Here is a 15,779-nt window from a genome sequence, read left to right as displayed (position 1 = left end):
GCAGGGGGCAATGGATGACATTATGGGAGGGGGCAATGGATGACACTATGGGAGGGGGCAATGGATGACACTATGGGAGGGGGCAATGGATGACATTATGGGAGGGGGCAATGGATGACACTATGGGAGGGGGCAATGGATGACACTATGGGAGGGGGCAGTGGATGACACTATGGGAGGGGGCAGTGGATGGCACTATGGGAGGGAGCAATGGATGACACTATGGGAGAGGGCAATGGATGACACTATGGGAGAGGGCAATGGATGGCACTATGGGAGGGGGCAATGGATGACACTATGGGAGGGGGCAATGGATGACACTATGGGAGGGGGCAATGGATGACACTATGGGAGGGGGCAATGAATGACACTATGGGAGAGGGCAATGGATGACACTATGGGAGGGGGCAATGAATGGCACTATGGGAGGGGGCAATGGATGGCACTATGGGAGAGGGCAATGGATGACACTATGGGAGAGGGCAATGGATGGCACTATGGGAGGGGGCAATGGATGACACTATGGGAGGGGGCAATGGATGACACTATGGGAGGGGGCAATGGATGACACTATGGGAGAGGGCAATGGATGACACTATGGGAGAGGGCAATGGATGACACTATGGGAGGGGGCAATGAATGGCACTATGGGAGGGGGCAATGGATGGCACTATGGGAGAGGGCAATGGATGACACTATGGGAGAGGGCAATGGATGGCACTATGGGAGGGGGCAATGGATGACACTATGGGAGGGGGCAATAGATGACACTATGGGAGGGGGCAATGGATGACACTATGGGAGGGGGCAATGAATGACACTATGGGAGAGGGCAATGGATGACACTATGGGAGGGGGCAATGAATGGCACTATGGGAGGGGGCAATGGATGGCACTATGGGAGGGGGCAATGGATGGCACTATGGGAGGGGGCAATGAATGGCACTATGGGAGGGGGCAATGGATGGCACTATGGGAGGGGGCAAGGGATGGCACTATGGGAGGGGGCAATGGATGGCACTATGGGAGGGGGCAATGAATGACACTATGGGAGGGGGCAATGGATGGCACTATGGGAGGGGGCAAGGGATGGCACTATGGGAGGGGGCAAGGGATGGCACTCTGGGAGGGGGCAGTGGATGGCACTCTGGGAGGGGGCAATGGATGACACTATGGGAGGGGCAATGAATGACACTATGGGAGGGGGCAATGGATGACACTATGGGAGGGGCAATGAATGACACTATGGGAGGGAGCAATGAATGACACTATGGGAGAGGGCAATGGATGGCACTATGGGAGGGGGCAATGGATGACACTATGGGAGAGGGCAATGAATGACACTATGGGAGAGGGCAATGAATGACACTATGGGAGAGGGCAATGAATGACACTATGGGAGGGGGCAATGGATGACACTATGGGAGGGGCAATGAATGACACTGTGGGAGGGAGCAATGAATGACACTATGGGAGAGGGCAATGGATGGCACTATGGGAGGGGGCAATGAATGACACAATGGGAGGGGGCAATGAATGACACTATGTGAGGGGGGAAATGAATGACACTATGTGAGGGGGGCAATGAATGACACTATGGGAGGGGTCAGTGGATGGCACTCTGGGAGGGGTCAGTGGATGGCACTCTGGGAGGGGTCAGTGGATGGCACTCTGGGAGGGGTCAGTGGATGGCACTCTGGGAGGGGTCAGTGGATGGCACTCTGGGAGGGGTCAGTGGATGGCACTCTGGGAGGGGTCAGTGGATGGCACTCTGGGAGGGGTCAGTGGATGGCACTCTGGGAGGGGTCAGTGGATGGCACTCTGGGAAGGGTCAGTGGATGGCACTCTGGGAAGGGTCAGTGGATGGCACTCTGGGAAGGGTCAGTGGATGGCACTCTGGGAAGGGTCAGTGGATGGCACTCTGGGAAGGGTCAGTGGATGGCACTCTGGGAAGGGTCAGTGGATGGCACTCTGGAAAGGGTCAGTGGATGGCACTCTGGAAGGGTCAGTGGATGGCACTCTGGAAGGGTCAGTGGATGGCACTCTGGAAGGGTCAGTGGATGGCACTCTGGAAGGGTCAGTGGATGGCACTCTGGAAGGGTCAGTGGATGGCACTCTGGAAGGGTCAGTGGATGGCACTCTGGAAGGGTCAGTGGATGGCACTCTGGAAGGGTCAGTGGATGGCACTCTGGAAGGGTCAGTGGATGGCACTCTGGAAGGGTCAGTGGATGGCACTCTGGGAGGTTCTGCTTCACTATCTTGGATATATATATATGAATGTGTAGATACCCAATTACAAGAGCCAACTAAAGCCAAAAGCTAAGTACTATTTTTTGGAGAGATAAGTAAGGAGCACGCTCTGTGTACCTGTGGCTTCTTTACCATATGAGGCGTCTGTAAGAGGCCCTCTAGTGATTACCTAGGGCTGGGGGATGTATAGGAACATTTGTGACACGCACTGTAGTTGATATTTGGGGCTTGGAGGAATCTGCTTCTTTATGAATATGAATATAAAATGCTCTTGGCGCGGTGCTAATACTTCTGCACTTTTAACCCCTGTCTGCATTATACCTGTGCCTCCTGGCTGCCTCATTCCCTTGTACATTATTAGTCACGCTCCCGTCTGAGCATGGTCACGAGCCGTCTTTGTGGATTTGTGATATGTCTGTTTCATGACATTTCAGATAATAATGTTACATCTGGAAAACAATGAATCCAACAAAGCGTGTGTTATTATTAGCCTGCCTACCTCTACCCTTGACCCGAGGACGGTAAAACACCGCGCGCTGCTAGTGGCTGAATGTGCAGGTGCCTGAATACCGCTGGTTACGGAGCGCCTGCGCTGCAGCACGTAGCATGGCGGCGGGCATTGTGTACTGCCATTCAACGCACATGAAAGCAGAAATCTAAACATCAAGGCTTCTCTACAGACGGAGCATTTCCAAGGTGAGACGCACGAGGCTGCCAATGTTAGCAAAACAATTCTCATGCCCCATTGTTCTTCACTAAAGTCAATGACAAACTGGCCCAGAATATCTTTAGACCAGCAGACAGTTTAGATTTACAATGGATATCCATATGATTGATGTTGGTACAGATAGTGCTGCCTCCCTGTATCTTCTTTTATAAAAATGCAAGTACAGAAATCATTATCCCCGACTATCCCTGCAAATGATATAGCTACAGATACCTTCTTCCAGTAACAGATAGGTACAGACAATACCGTCTCCTTGTATCTTCCTGCAAATGATGTAGGCACAGTCACACTGCTTCACTATGTCCCCCCTAACAAGTTATACATGTATGGAACAAGCTGCTTACTTTGCTCTCCATAAATAATAATAATATTATATAAGCACAGACAGTACTGTACTGTCTCCCGTCACTCTGTAAAGTATGTACATATATATATATATACAATACTACTTCATTGGCTTTTGAAATAACGATGGATACACAGATAGTACTGCATCCCCGTCTCTTAATTTAAATTACATGCGTATGGAAAGTCCTGCCTCTCTATCACTCTATTTAAATTACATTGCCTTGCGAAAGTTTTCAGCCCTCTTGAATTTTTCAACCTTTTCCCACATTTCAGGCTTCAAGCATAAAGATAAAATGTTAATGTTCTGGTGAAGAATCAACAACAAGTGACACAATTGTGAAGATGAACGATATTTATTGCTTATTTCACACTTTTATAAAAAATAAATAACTGAAAATTGCGGCGTGCAATATTATTCATCCCCTGTAAGTTAATCCTTTGTAGCGCCCCCTTTTGCTGCGATTACAGCACAGTCTCTTGGGGTATGTGTCTATCAGTTTTGCACATGGAGAGGCTGAAATTCTCGCCCATTCTTCCTTTGTAAACAGCTGGAGCTGTGTGAGGTTGGATGGAGGCGTTTGTGAAGAGCAGTTTTCAGCTCTTTCCACAGATTCTCGATTGGGTTCAGGTCTGGACTGTGACTTGGCCATTCTAACACCTGGATACGGTTATTTGTGAACCATTCCATTGTAGATTTTGCTTTATGTTTGGGATCATTGTCTTGTTGGAAGACATATTTCTGTCCCAGTCTCAGGTCTTTTGCAGACTCCAACAGGTTTTCTTCAAGAATGGTCCTGTATTTGGCTCCATCCATCTTCCCATCAATTTTAACCATCTTCCCTGTCTCTGCTGAAGAAAAGCAGGACCAAACCATGATGCTGCCACCACCATGTTTGACAGTGGGGATGGTGTGTTCAGGGTGATGAGCTGTGTTGCTTTTACGCCAAACATCGTTTGGCATTGTGCCCAAATAGTTAGATTTTGGTTTCCTCTGAGCAGAGCACCTTCTTCCACATGTTTGGGGTCTCCAGGTGGCTTGTGGCAAACTTTAAACAACACTTTTTATGGATATCTTTGAGAAATGGCTTTCTCCTTGTCACTCTTCCATAAAGGCCAGATTTGTGCAGTGTATGACTGATTGTTGTCCTATGGACAGACTCTCCCACCTCAGCTGTAGATCTCTGCAGTTCATCCAGAGGGATCATGGGCCTCTTGGCTGCATCTCTGATCAGTCTTCTCCTTGTGTGAGATGACAGTTTGGATGGACGGCCGGGTCTTGGTAGATTTGCAGTGGTATGATGCTCCTTCCATCTCAATATGATCGCTTGCACAGGGCTTCTTGGGATGTTTAAAGTTGTGTAAATCTTTTTGTAACAAAATCCGGCTTTAAACTTCTCCACAACAGTGTCACGGACCTGGCTGTTGTGTTCCTTGGTCTTCACGATGCTCTCTGCGCTTTACACAGAACCCTGAGACTATCACAGAGCAGGGGCATTATACGGAGACTTGATTACACACAGGGGCTTAAATTTATCATCATCAGTTATTTAGGACAACATTGGATCATTCAGAGATCCTCAATCACCTTCTGGAGTGAGTTTGCTGCACTGAAAGTAAAGGGGATGAATAATATTACACGCCACAATTTTCAGTTATTTATTTTTTATAAAAGTTTAAAATAAGCAATAAATTTCCTTCATCTTCACAATTGTATCCACTTGTTGTTGATTCTTCACCATAAAATTTATTTTTTTTTATCTTTATGTTTGAAGCCGGAAATGTGGGAAAAGTTTGAAAAACTCAAGGGGGCTGAATACTTTCGCAAGGCACTGTATGTAGGTATAAATAGTGCTGTGTCTCCATTTAAACCATGTAGTACAGATAGTGTTGTTTCCCTGTCTCTCCATCAATTAAACTATATGATACAGATAGTGATGTCTCTTCATCATTTAAAGTGTATAGTATTGCTTATCTATCTCTATATTTAAAACTATGTAGGTACAAAAAGTAACAGCTCCCAATCAATTTAAACCGTGGTACTGATAACACAGCATCCTTGTCTCTCCATTTATCTATGTAGGTACAGAAAGTACTGCCCCCCTGTTTCTCCATTTAAACTATGTAGGTACAGATAGTACTGCCCCCCTGTTTCTCCATTTAAACTATGTAGGTACAGATAGTACTGCCCCCCTGTTTCTCCATTTACACTATCACTATCCTCATAACTTAATTGGAGAGACAGGAAGGGATGCTATCTATACCTTGCTAGTTTAAATGGAGAGACCGGAAGGAGTACCATGTAGGTACAGATAGTACAGTCTTTGTGTCTCTGCATTTAAACTATGTAGGTATAGATCATATCTCCTCCCTATCTCTCCATTTAAATTATGTAGGTAAAGATGTAAAGATTGTACCTTCTCCCTATCTCTCCATTTAGATTATATTGGTAAACATAGTATTTCCTACATTTCTCCATTTAAATTATGTAGGTAGTGATAGTACTGTCTGTCTCTCCATTTAAATTATGTAGATACAGATAGTACTGTCTCCCTGTGTCTCCATTTAAACAGTGTAGTTACAGATAGTCTAAATGGTAAGACAGGAAGCAATAATATCTGAACCTATATAATGTAAATGGAGAGTCGGGAAGGGATGCTATCTGTACCTACATAGTTAAAATGGAAAGAAAGGGAGGAGATACTATCCATACCTACATAGTTTAAATGGAGAGATAGGAATGGGTACTATGTAGGTACAGATAGTATCTCTTCTCTGTCTCTTCATTGATATTGTGTAGGTACAGATAGTACCAATTCCTATCTCTCTATTTACATTATACAGGTGCAGATAGTATTGCTTCGTTTCTCTCCAATTAAACTATCTGTAACTACATAGTTTAAATGGAGAGACAGGGAGGCAGTGCTATCTGTACTTGCATATTTTAAATGGAGAGACAGGGAGGTAATACTATCTGTACCTACATAATATAAATGGAGAGACAGGGAGGAGATACTATCTGTACCCTACATAATTTAAATGGAGATACAGTAGGTGATACTATCTGTACCTACTTAATATAAATGGAGAGACAGGGCGGAGATACTATCTGTACCCTACATAATATAAATGGAGAGACAGGGAGGAGTTACTATCTGTACCTGCATAATTTAATGGAGAGACGGGGAGGAGATACTATCTGTATCTACATAATATAAATGGAGAGACAGGGAAGAGTTACTATCTGTACCTACATAATTTAATGGAGAGACAGGGAGGTGATACTATCTGTACCTAATGAGAGACAGGGAGGAGATACTATCTGTAAACTACATAGCTTAAATGCAAAGACATGAAGGAGTACTATCTAGGTACAGATAGTACAGCCTCCCTGTCTCTCCATTTAAATTATGTAGGTACAGATAATATAAATGAAGAGACAGGGGGCAGATACTATCTGTACCTACATAATTTTAATGGAGAGACAGGGAGGCTGTACTATCTGTACCTACATAATACACCTTCATGTCTTTGGATTTAAAATATGTAGGTACAGGTAGTATCACCTCCCTGTCTCCCCATTTAAACTATGTAGATACAGATAATACAACCTCCCTGTCTCTCCATTTAAATTATGTAGATACAGATAGTACAACCTCCCTGTCTCTCTATTTAAATTATGTAAATACAGATAGTATCTCCCTCCTTCTCTTCATTTATTTTATGTAGGGACAGATAGTATCACCTCCCTGTCTCTCCATTTAAATTATGTAGGTACAGATAGTATCTCCCCCCTTCTCTTCATTTATTTTATGTAGCGACAGATAGTATCACCTCCCTGTCTCTCCATTTATATTATGTAGGGACAGATAGTATCACCTCCCTGTCTCTCCATTTATATTATGTAGGGACAGATAGTATCACCTCCCTGTCTCTCCATTTATATTATGTAGGGACAGATAGTATCACCTCCCTGTCTCTCCATTTATATTATGAAGGGACAGATAGTATCACCTCCCTGTCTCTCCATTTAAATTATGTAAGTTCATATACTCCTGACTCACCGTATTATTTGCCAAAATTAGGGTATTAGTATGCGGGGTTTATTTTTACGAAGTTTAAGAATAAAAATATAAATAATTAGTGTTGATGCATGAATTACAGCTCATATATTTACACTATTTATCTCATACAGTAAATTCTATAAAACATAAGGAATGCAATATCTTGGGATGTAACGACTCAGAAACAATTTACAGAAAAATCTGTTTGGGAAAAGAAAGAAATAAAAAGATTAAATTAATTAATTTCCTATCGCCTGAATTGTAACGACATCCAGTATAAAGGTAACAAACAACTGATAAAGTTGGAAGGTGATCATTAGGGGGAGTGGATATTTGCAGGGTGGCAGATTTTGCCGCAGCCACATACCTCCCATGCAGACCCCCCGTCTCCCCGCACCCCGCTCCATCTGACCAGGATACTTTGCAGACTTGCTGACTTTCCCAGGAGATCTGGTAAGTATGTTACGTGTCTATACACACTATTATACTACAATATGAGTGATGTAAAGAAACCAAAACAATGGCAAAATTGCTGTTTTTTCTAATTTCCATCTACAATTAGTAATAATAGTTTTTCTGCACTATGTAACCAGCTATAATAACACCTGAAGATACATTAATGACAATATAATTGCACTTTATTCCTCACATTACATAATAATATTCATTAATGATTAGAAGCTTCTCCTGGAGACTTCCCCTGTTACCTGCTGTTAGATGAGCGGCGTGGACCATGATCCGGACTCCGGGCTTCAGCTCGAAATGAACCATCTCTTGATTGAGCTTACTGATGAAAACATCGCAGATCTAAGGAAACATTATAATAAGATCCAATGAGACCAGAGGCTAAAACACCTTTTTCTTCCAGGAAATTGAATTTGCTATTTTTAGTTTCAAAGAACTAATGACCTTTAGAAGTATTGTCATTTTTTTCCCTTTCCTGTATAATCCAGCAATATTTTTCTGATAAATTATATTTGTCATATAACAGAAGATTCCATAAATAATGCAAATAAAATAATATGTGATGTAGATATAAATTAATGATTACACCCTGCCTCCACTAGGGGGAGCTCAGGGACTTACTGCATACAGAAACCAGAATTGTGAGCTCCCCCTGGTGGTGGCTGCAAATAGCCAGAAATGTATCAATTTCCTCTTTCTTCCATGCAAGATATTTGAAGCTTTGCATATTATAAAAAAAAATCCTAAAAAGAGACTGAAAAAAATAATTTGCACAGAATTTTTGATACATTTAAATACAAATACATGCAATTGGGGTTTAGTGGCAAATCAGGCTAGCATTGAGAAGAGGGGGAGATTATTGACTATGCTACAAAGAATCATTTTATTACATGATGAAAGTGGCAAAAAATGCAACAAAGGAGGCTGAATGGAAAAAAAACAGACAAGAGTGCAGCATACAGAGCCTTATCTGTGTATATATAGTTTATACTGTTACTATCCTGCTTATATAGGACTCCACAAGTACAAAAGAAGTCCAATATACTGAAATGATAATGAAATTACTCTGCTCCTGCCGTCACAGTCTATACAGTAAAGCTTACAAGTGAGCAGAAGAAGCTTTGTACCAGGGCCCCAATAATCCAAGATAACACAGGCATAAAAAAGAAACCCACTGGAGATACCAACCTTGATAAAACCAAAAGCAGTCCCATATATTGAAATTATAGTGAAATTACTCTGCTCAATCCATCACAGTCTATACAGTACAGCTTACAAGTGAGCAGAAGAAGCTTTGTACCAGGGCCACAATAATCCAAGTTAACACAGGCATAAAAAACGTAAACCCACTGGAGATATCGACCTTGATAAAACCAAAAGCAGTCCCATATATTGAAACGATAGTGAAATTACTCTGCTCAATCCATCACAGTCTATTCAGTACAGCTTACAAGTGAGCAGAAGAAGCTTTGTACCAGGGCCACAATAATCCAAGTTAACACAGGCATAAAAAACGTAAACCCACTGGAGATACCGACCTTGATAAAACCAAAAGCAGTCCCATATATTGAAACGATAGTGAAATTACTCTGCTCAATCCATCACAGTCTATACAGTACAGCTTACAAGTGAGCAGAAGAAGCTTTGTACCAGGGCCACAATAATCCAAGTTAACACAGGCATAAAAAACGTAAACCCACTGGAGATACCGACCTTGATAAAACCAAAAGAAGTCTCATATATTGAAATGATAATGAAATGACTCTGCTCAAACTGTCACAGTCTACACAGTAAAGCTTTGTACTGAGGCCCAATTTACCCAAGTAAACACAGGCAAAAAAACGTAACCTGCTGGAGATATCGACCTTGATACAACCTTTGATCTCCTCTATAAATACAGTAAAGGAAGTATAAAGCTGCAGGTTGAGGGCTTTGGCGCATCTGTCTGACATAAAGGAGAGTTGTTCTATGACTTCCGAGGATTACGATGTTCGGCAAATGGCATGAAATGTTAAATGTGATTATGCAAACTCACAAGCATGATTTTATTTGTCTTGTGTGAGACAAATCCATCCATCTGCTTGAACACATCCACGGGGAATTGAAGGAAGAGCGACAGCGGTTTCATATTTTCCCTTTTTTTGCTTATTAAAGTATTTCTTTTATTTATTTTTTTTTCTTACAGAATTTAGTAAAGTAAATTATGCAGAAAAGTGAAGATCCAAGCAAGTAAGAAAGTCTAAAAAAATAAAGAAAAAGCTAATAAAAAATAGATATTTTTCAAAGGCTTTGTGCTTCCCGTATTCGGCGTTACACCCGAGCTTCCGCATTGTAGCAACTAATGAATAACTCCAAGACAAGTTATATAATGGCTCCAACCACCAGAAATGGAGATAGGATAATCCCGGGTAGGTTTTACCTATCTTCTATAAGACATGTCCAGTAATGTGGGAGTTCTTGAAGGGGTCTCCCACTGAGAACTGTCTTCTATCAGTCACAATGGAGACCAGTCTAGCTGTGGCTCTGGTATCAATGTTAGCCTCCACAGAGAAATTTTGGTCATTTGTTGGCCTTGCTATTCTTAATCGGTCAACTGCCCACCCCGTAAGTTGCTAACAATGTTACTGCGTAGATGGGATTCCTTCTTAGCTTCTCACCCAACAATGGCGCTGGGTATGGAACCAAGAAGATCAGGTCCCCTTCTCAAACAGCCCAACACACTCTTGACAACTCTCGCAATTGTTGGTACTTTTTCCATTCATCCTCAAGGCACAGCCTCTCCTCTTCTCCATAGTTAGTCAGCTTCATCTCGAATCTATGGCACTGAATATTCAGTCTATGGCATATCTCCAATCTATGCAACAGCATCTCCAATCTATGGCACATCATCTCCAATCTATGGCACATCATCTCCAATCTATGGCACAGCATCTCCAATCTATGGCACAGCATCTCCAATCTATGGCACAGCATCTTCAACTACGGCACATCATCTCCAATCTATGCAACAGCATCTCCAATCTATGGCACATCATCTCCAATCTATGGCACATCATCTTCAACTACGGCACATCATCTCCAATCTATGGCACAGCATCTCCAGTCTATGGCACATCATCTCCAATCTATGGCACATCATCTTCAACTATGGCACATCATCTCCAATCTATGGCACATCATCTTCAACTATGGCACATCATCTCCAATCTATGGCACAGCATCTCCAATCTATGGCACAGCATCTCCAATCTATGGCACAGCATCTCCAGTCTATGGCACATCATCTCAAATCTATGGCACAGCATCTCCAATCTATGGCACAGCATCACCAATCTATGGTGCATCATCTCCAATCTATGGCACATCATCTCCAATCTATGGCACATCATCTCCAATCTATGGCACATCATCTCCAATCTATGGCACAGCATCTCCAATCTATGGCACATCATCTCCAATCTATGGCACATCATCTCAAATCTATGGCACAGCATCTCCAATCTATGGCACAGCATCACCAATCTATGGCACAGCATCACCAATCTATGGCACAGCATCTCCAATCTATGGCACAGCATCACCAATCTATGGCACATCATCTCCAATCTATGCAACAGCATCTCCAATCTATGGCACAGCATCTCCAATCTATGGCACAGCATCTCCAATCTATGGCACAGCATCACCAATCTATGGCACAGCATCACCAATCTATGGCACAGCATCACCAATCTATGGCACAGCATCACCAATCTATGGCACAGCATCACCAATCTATGGCACAGCATCACCAATCTATGGCACAGCATCACCAATCTATGGCACATCATCTCCAATCTATGGCACATCATCTCAAATCTATGGCACAGCATCTCCAATCTATGGCACAGCATCACCAATCTATGGCACAGCATCACCAATCTATGGCACAGCATCTCCAATCTATGGCACAGCATCTCCAATCTATGGCACAGCATCTCCAATCTATGGCACAGCATCTCCAATCTATGGCACAGCATCTCCAATCTACAGCACATCATCTCCAATCTATGGCACAGCATCTCTAATCAATGGCACATCATCTCCAATCTATGGCCATTCATCTCCAATCTACGGCACATCATCTCCAATCTATGGCCATTCATCTCCAATCTACGGCACATCATCTCCAATCTAAGGCCCATCATCTCCAATCTAAGGCCCATCATCTCCAATCTATGGCACATCATCTCCAATCTATGGCACATCATCTCCAATCTATGGCACATCATCTCCAATCTATGGCCATTCAACTCCAATCTATGACACATCATCTCCAATCTATGGCACATCATCTCCAATCTATGGCCATTCAACTCCAATCTATGACACATCATCTCCAATCTATGGCACATCATCTCGAATCTATGGCACATCATCTCCAATCTAGGGTACTGCATCTCCAATCTATGGCACATCATCTCCAATCTATGACACATCATCTCCAATCTATGGCCAATCATCTCCAATCTATGGCCAATCATCTCCAATCTAGGCCACATCATCTCCAATCTATGGCACATCATCTCCAATCTATGGCGCATCATCTCCAATCTATGGCGCATCATCTCCAATCTATGGCACATCATCTCCAATCTATGGTACTGCATCTCCAATCTATGACCATTTATCTCCAATCTATGGCACTGCATCTCCAATCTATGGCCAATCATCTCCAATCTATGGCCAATCATCTCCAATCTAGGCCACATCATCTCCAATCTATGGCACATCATCTCCAATCTATGGCACATCATCTCCAATCTATGGCACATCATCTCCAATCTATGGCACATCATCTCCAATCTATGGCCAATCATCTCCAATCTATGGCACATCATCTCCAATCTATGGCACATCATCTCCAATCTATGGTACTGCATCTCCAATCTATGACCATTTATCTCCAATCTATGGCACTGCATCTCCAATCTATGGCCAATCATCTCCAATCTATGGCCAATCATCTCCAATCTAGGCCACATCATCTCCAATCTATGGCACATCATCTCCAATCTATGGCACATCATCTCCAATCTATGGCACATCATCTCCAATCTATGGCCAATCATCTCCAATCTATGGCACATCATCTCCAATCTATGGCACATCATCTTCAACTATGGCACATCATCTCCAATCTATGGCACATCATCTTCAACTATGGCACATCATCTCCAATCTATGGCACAGCATCTCCAATCTATGGCACAGCATCTCCAATCTATGGCACAGCATCTCCAGTCTATGGCACATCATCTCAAATCTATGGCACAGCATCTCCAATCTATGGCACAGCATCACCAATCTATGGTGCATCATCTCCAATCTATGGCACATCATCTCCAATCTATGGCACATCATCTCCAATCTATGGCACATCATCTCCAATCTATGGCACAGCATCTCCAATCTATGGCACATCATCTCCAATCTATGGCACATCATCTCAAATCTATGGCACAGCATCTCCAATCTATGGCACAGCATCACCAATCTATGGCACAGCATCACCAATCTATGGCACAGCATCTCCAATCTATGGCACAGCATCACCAATCTATGGCACATCATCTCCAATCTATGCAACAGCATCTCCAATCTATGGCACAGCATCTCCAATCTATGGCACAGCATCTCCAATCTATGGCACAGCATCACCAATCTATGGCACAGCATCACCAATCTATGGCACAGCATCACCAATCTATGGCACAGCATCACCAATCTATGGCACAGCATCACCAATCTATGGCACAGCATCACCAATCTATGGCACAGCATCACCAATCTATGGCACAGCATCACCAATATATGGCACATCATCTCCAATCTATGGCACATCATCTCAAATCTATGGCACAGCATCTCCAATCTATGGCACAGCATCACCAATCTATGGCACAGCATCACCAATCTATGGCACAGCATCTCCAATCTATGGCACAGCATCTCCAATCTATGGCACAGCATCTCCAATCTATGGCACAGCATCTCCAATCTATGGCACAGCATCTTCAATCTACAGCACATCATCTCCAATCTATGGCACAGCATCTCTAATCAATGGCACATCATCTCCAATCTATGGCCATTCATCTCCAATCTACGGCACATCATCTCCAATCTAAGGCCCATCATCTCCAATCTAAGGCCCATCATCTCCAATCTATGGCACATCATCTCCAATCTAGGGTACTGCATCTCCAATCTATGGCACATCATCTCCAATCTATGACACATCATCTCCAATCTATGGCCAATCATCTCCAATCTATGGCCAATCATCTCCAATCTAGGCCACATCATCTCCAATCTATGGCACATCATCTCCAATCTATGGCGCATCATCTCCAATCTATGGCGCATCATCTCCAATCTATGGCACATCATCTCCAATCTATAGTACTGCATCTCCAATCTATGACCATTTATCTCCAATCTATGGCACTGCATCTCCAATCTATGGCCAATCATCTCCAATCTATGGCCAATCATCTCCAATCTAGGCCACATCATCTCCAATCTATGGCACATCATCTCCAATCTATGGCACATCATCTCCAATCTATGGCACATCATCTCCAATCTATGGCACATCATCTCCAATCTATGGCCAATCATCTCCAATCTATGGCACATCATCTCCAATCTATGGCACATCATCTCCAATCTATGGTACTGCATCTCCAATCTATGACCATTTATCTCCAATCTATGGCACTGCATCTCCAATCTATGGCCAATCATCTCCAATCTATGGCCAATCATCTCCAATCTAGGCCACATCATCTCCAATCTATGGCACATCATCTCCAATCTATGGCACATCATCTCCAATCTATGGCACATCATCTCCAATCTATGGCCAATCATCTCCAATCTATGGCACATCATCTCCAATCTATGGCCAATCATCTCCAATCTATGGCACATCATCTCCAATCTATGGCGCATCATCTCCAATCTATGGCACATCATCTCCAATCTATGGCCAATCATCTCCAATCTATGGCACATCATCTCCAATCTATGGCACATCATCTCCAATCTATGGCACATCATCTCCAATCTATGGCACAGAATCTCCAATCTATGGCCATTCATCTCCAATCTATGGCACATCATCTCCAATCTATGGCCAATCATCTCCAATCTATGGCACATCATCTCCAATCTATGGCCAATAATCTCCAATCTATGGCCAATCATCTCCTATCTAGGCCACATCATCTCCAATCCTGGACACTGTACCTTGTTTTTTTCTGAAGCTTAAAACTTCTTCGTTTCCTGAATTGCCTCCTAGTCTCTAGTAGAACTTTTTGGTTTTGCAGCCAGTGAACATTTTATAGGAACAATTAGGCAGAAAATAAAAGCTTTGCTCCGCACTTGAACTTTGTATCTTCTCTAACGGTTGAAGTCCTATAGAAATAATTAGCGCTCGGGACTATTTTTGGTTCTAACTCTTCTTCATCTTCAGAATTAAATGTGTTGTCAGGAGCAGGAATAATCCTGTAATGGGGATCATTTTTCATGAGTCATTTTTCACCAAGGACAAGAAATGAATAGTAACATCTAATTAGCCAGAAAGATTAATATTCCTGTGATTAGTGATAGACACTTAAGAGTTTGATTTAGGTCAGTGGTTGCGGCGGAGTCAACTTCCAGAAGCCAACTCAGCATTTAAACCTTCGGTGATTTCTGCAGAACGGGCCCAGAGAGACCCTAATCCACGGTCCCACACCTGACTCACCAGTGCATTTGGATTTTCTTATTAAGCAGGATCTAGGTCGAAGATATTAAAAGCAGCATAACAAATTAGATAATGTTTTATTGCAGAAGTGGAACGTGTCCAATTTCGGGAGTAATTATTTCAGAGCTCGGAGAAA

At 42.9% G+C, this 15,779-nt stretch overlaps 1 protein-coding gene across 1 annotated transcript in view; it reads right to left on the bottom strand.

Annotated features, from left to right (window-relative positions):
* Positions 1-15,779, bottom strand: part of SORCS1 (sortilin related VPS10 domain containing receptor 1) — an 807,859-nt gene that overhangs the window by 23,613 nt on the left and 768,467 nt on the right. Inside the window, 1 exon segment of the mRNA XM_075348232.1 lies at positions 8,094-8,193. Within this exon segment, the coding sequence (XP_075204347.1) occupies positions 8,094-8,193 (100 nt within the window).

This window comes from Anomaloglossus baeobatrachus, chromosome 5, assembly GCF_048569485.1.
Source record: "Anomaloglossus baeobatrachus isolate aAnoBae1 chromosome 5, aAnoBae1.hap1, whole genome shotgun sequence".
Lineage (NCBI taxonomy): Eukaryota > Metazoa > Chordata > Amphibia > Anura > Aromobatidae > Anomaloglossus > Anomaloglossus baeobatrachus.
Note: the sequence above shows the minus strand (reverse complement) of the source record. Positions and strands in the feature narration are given on the sequence as shown.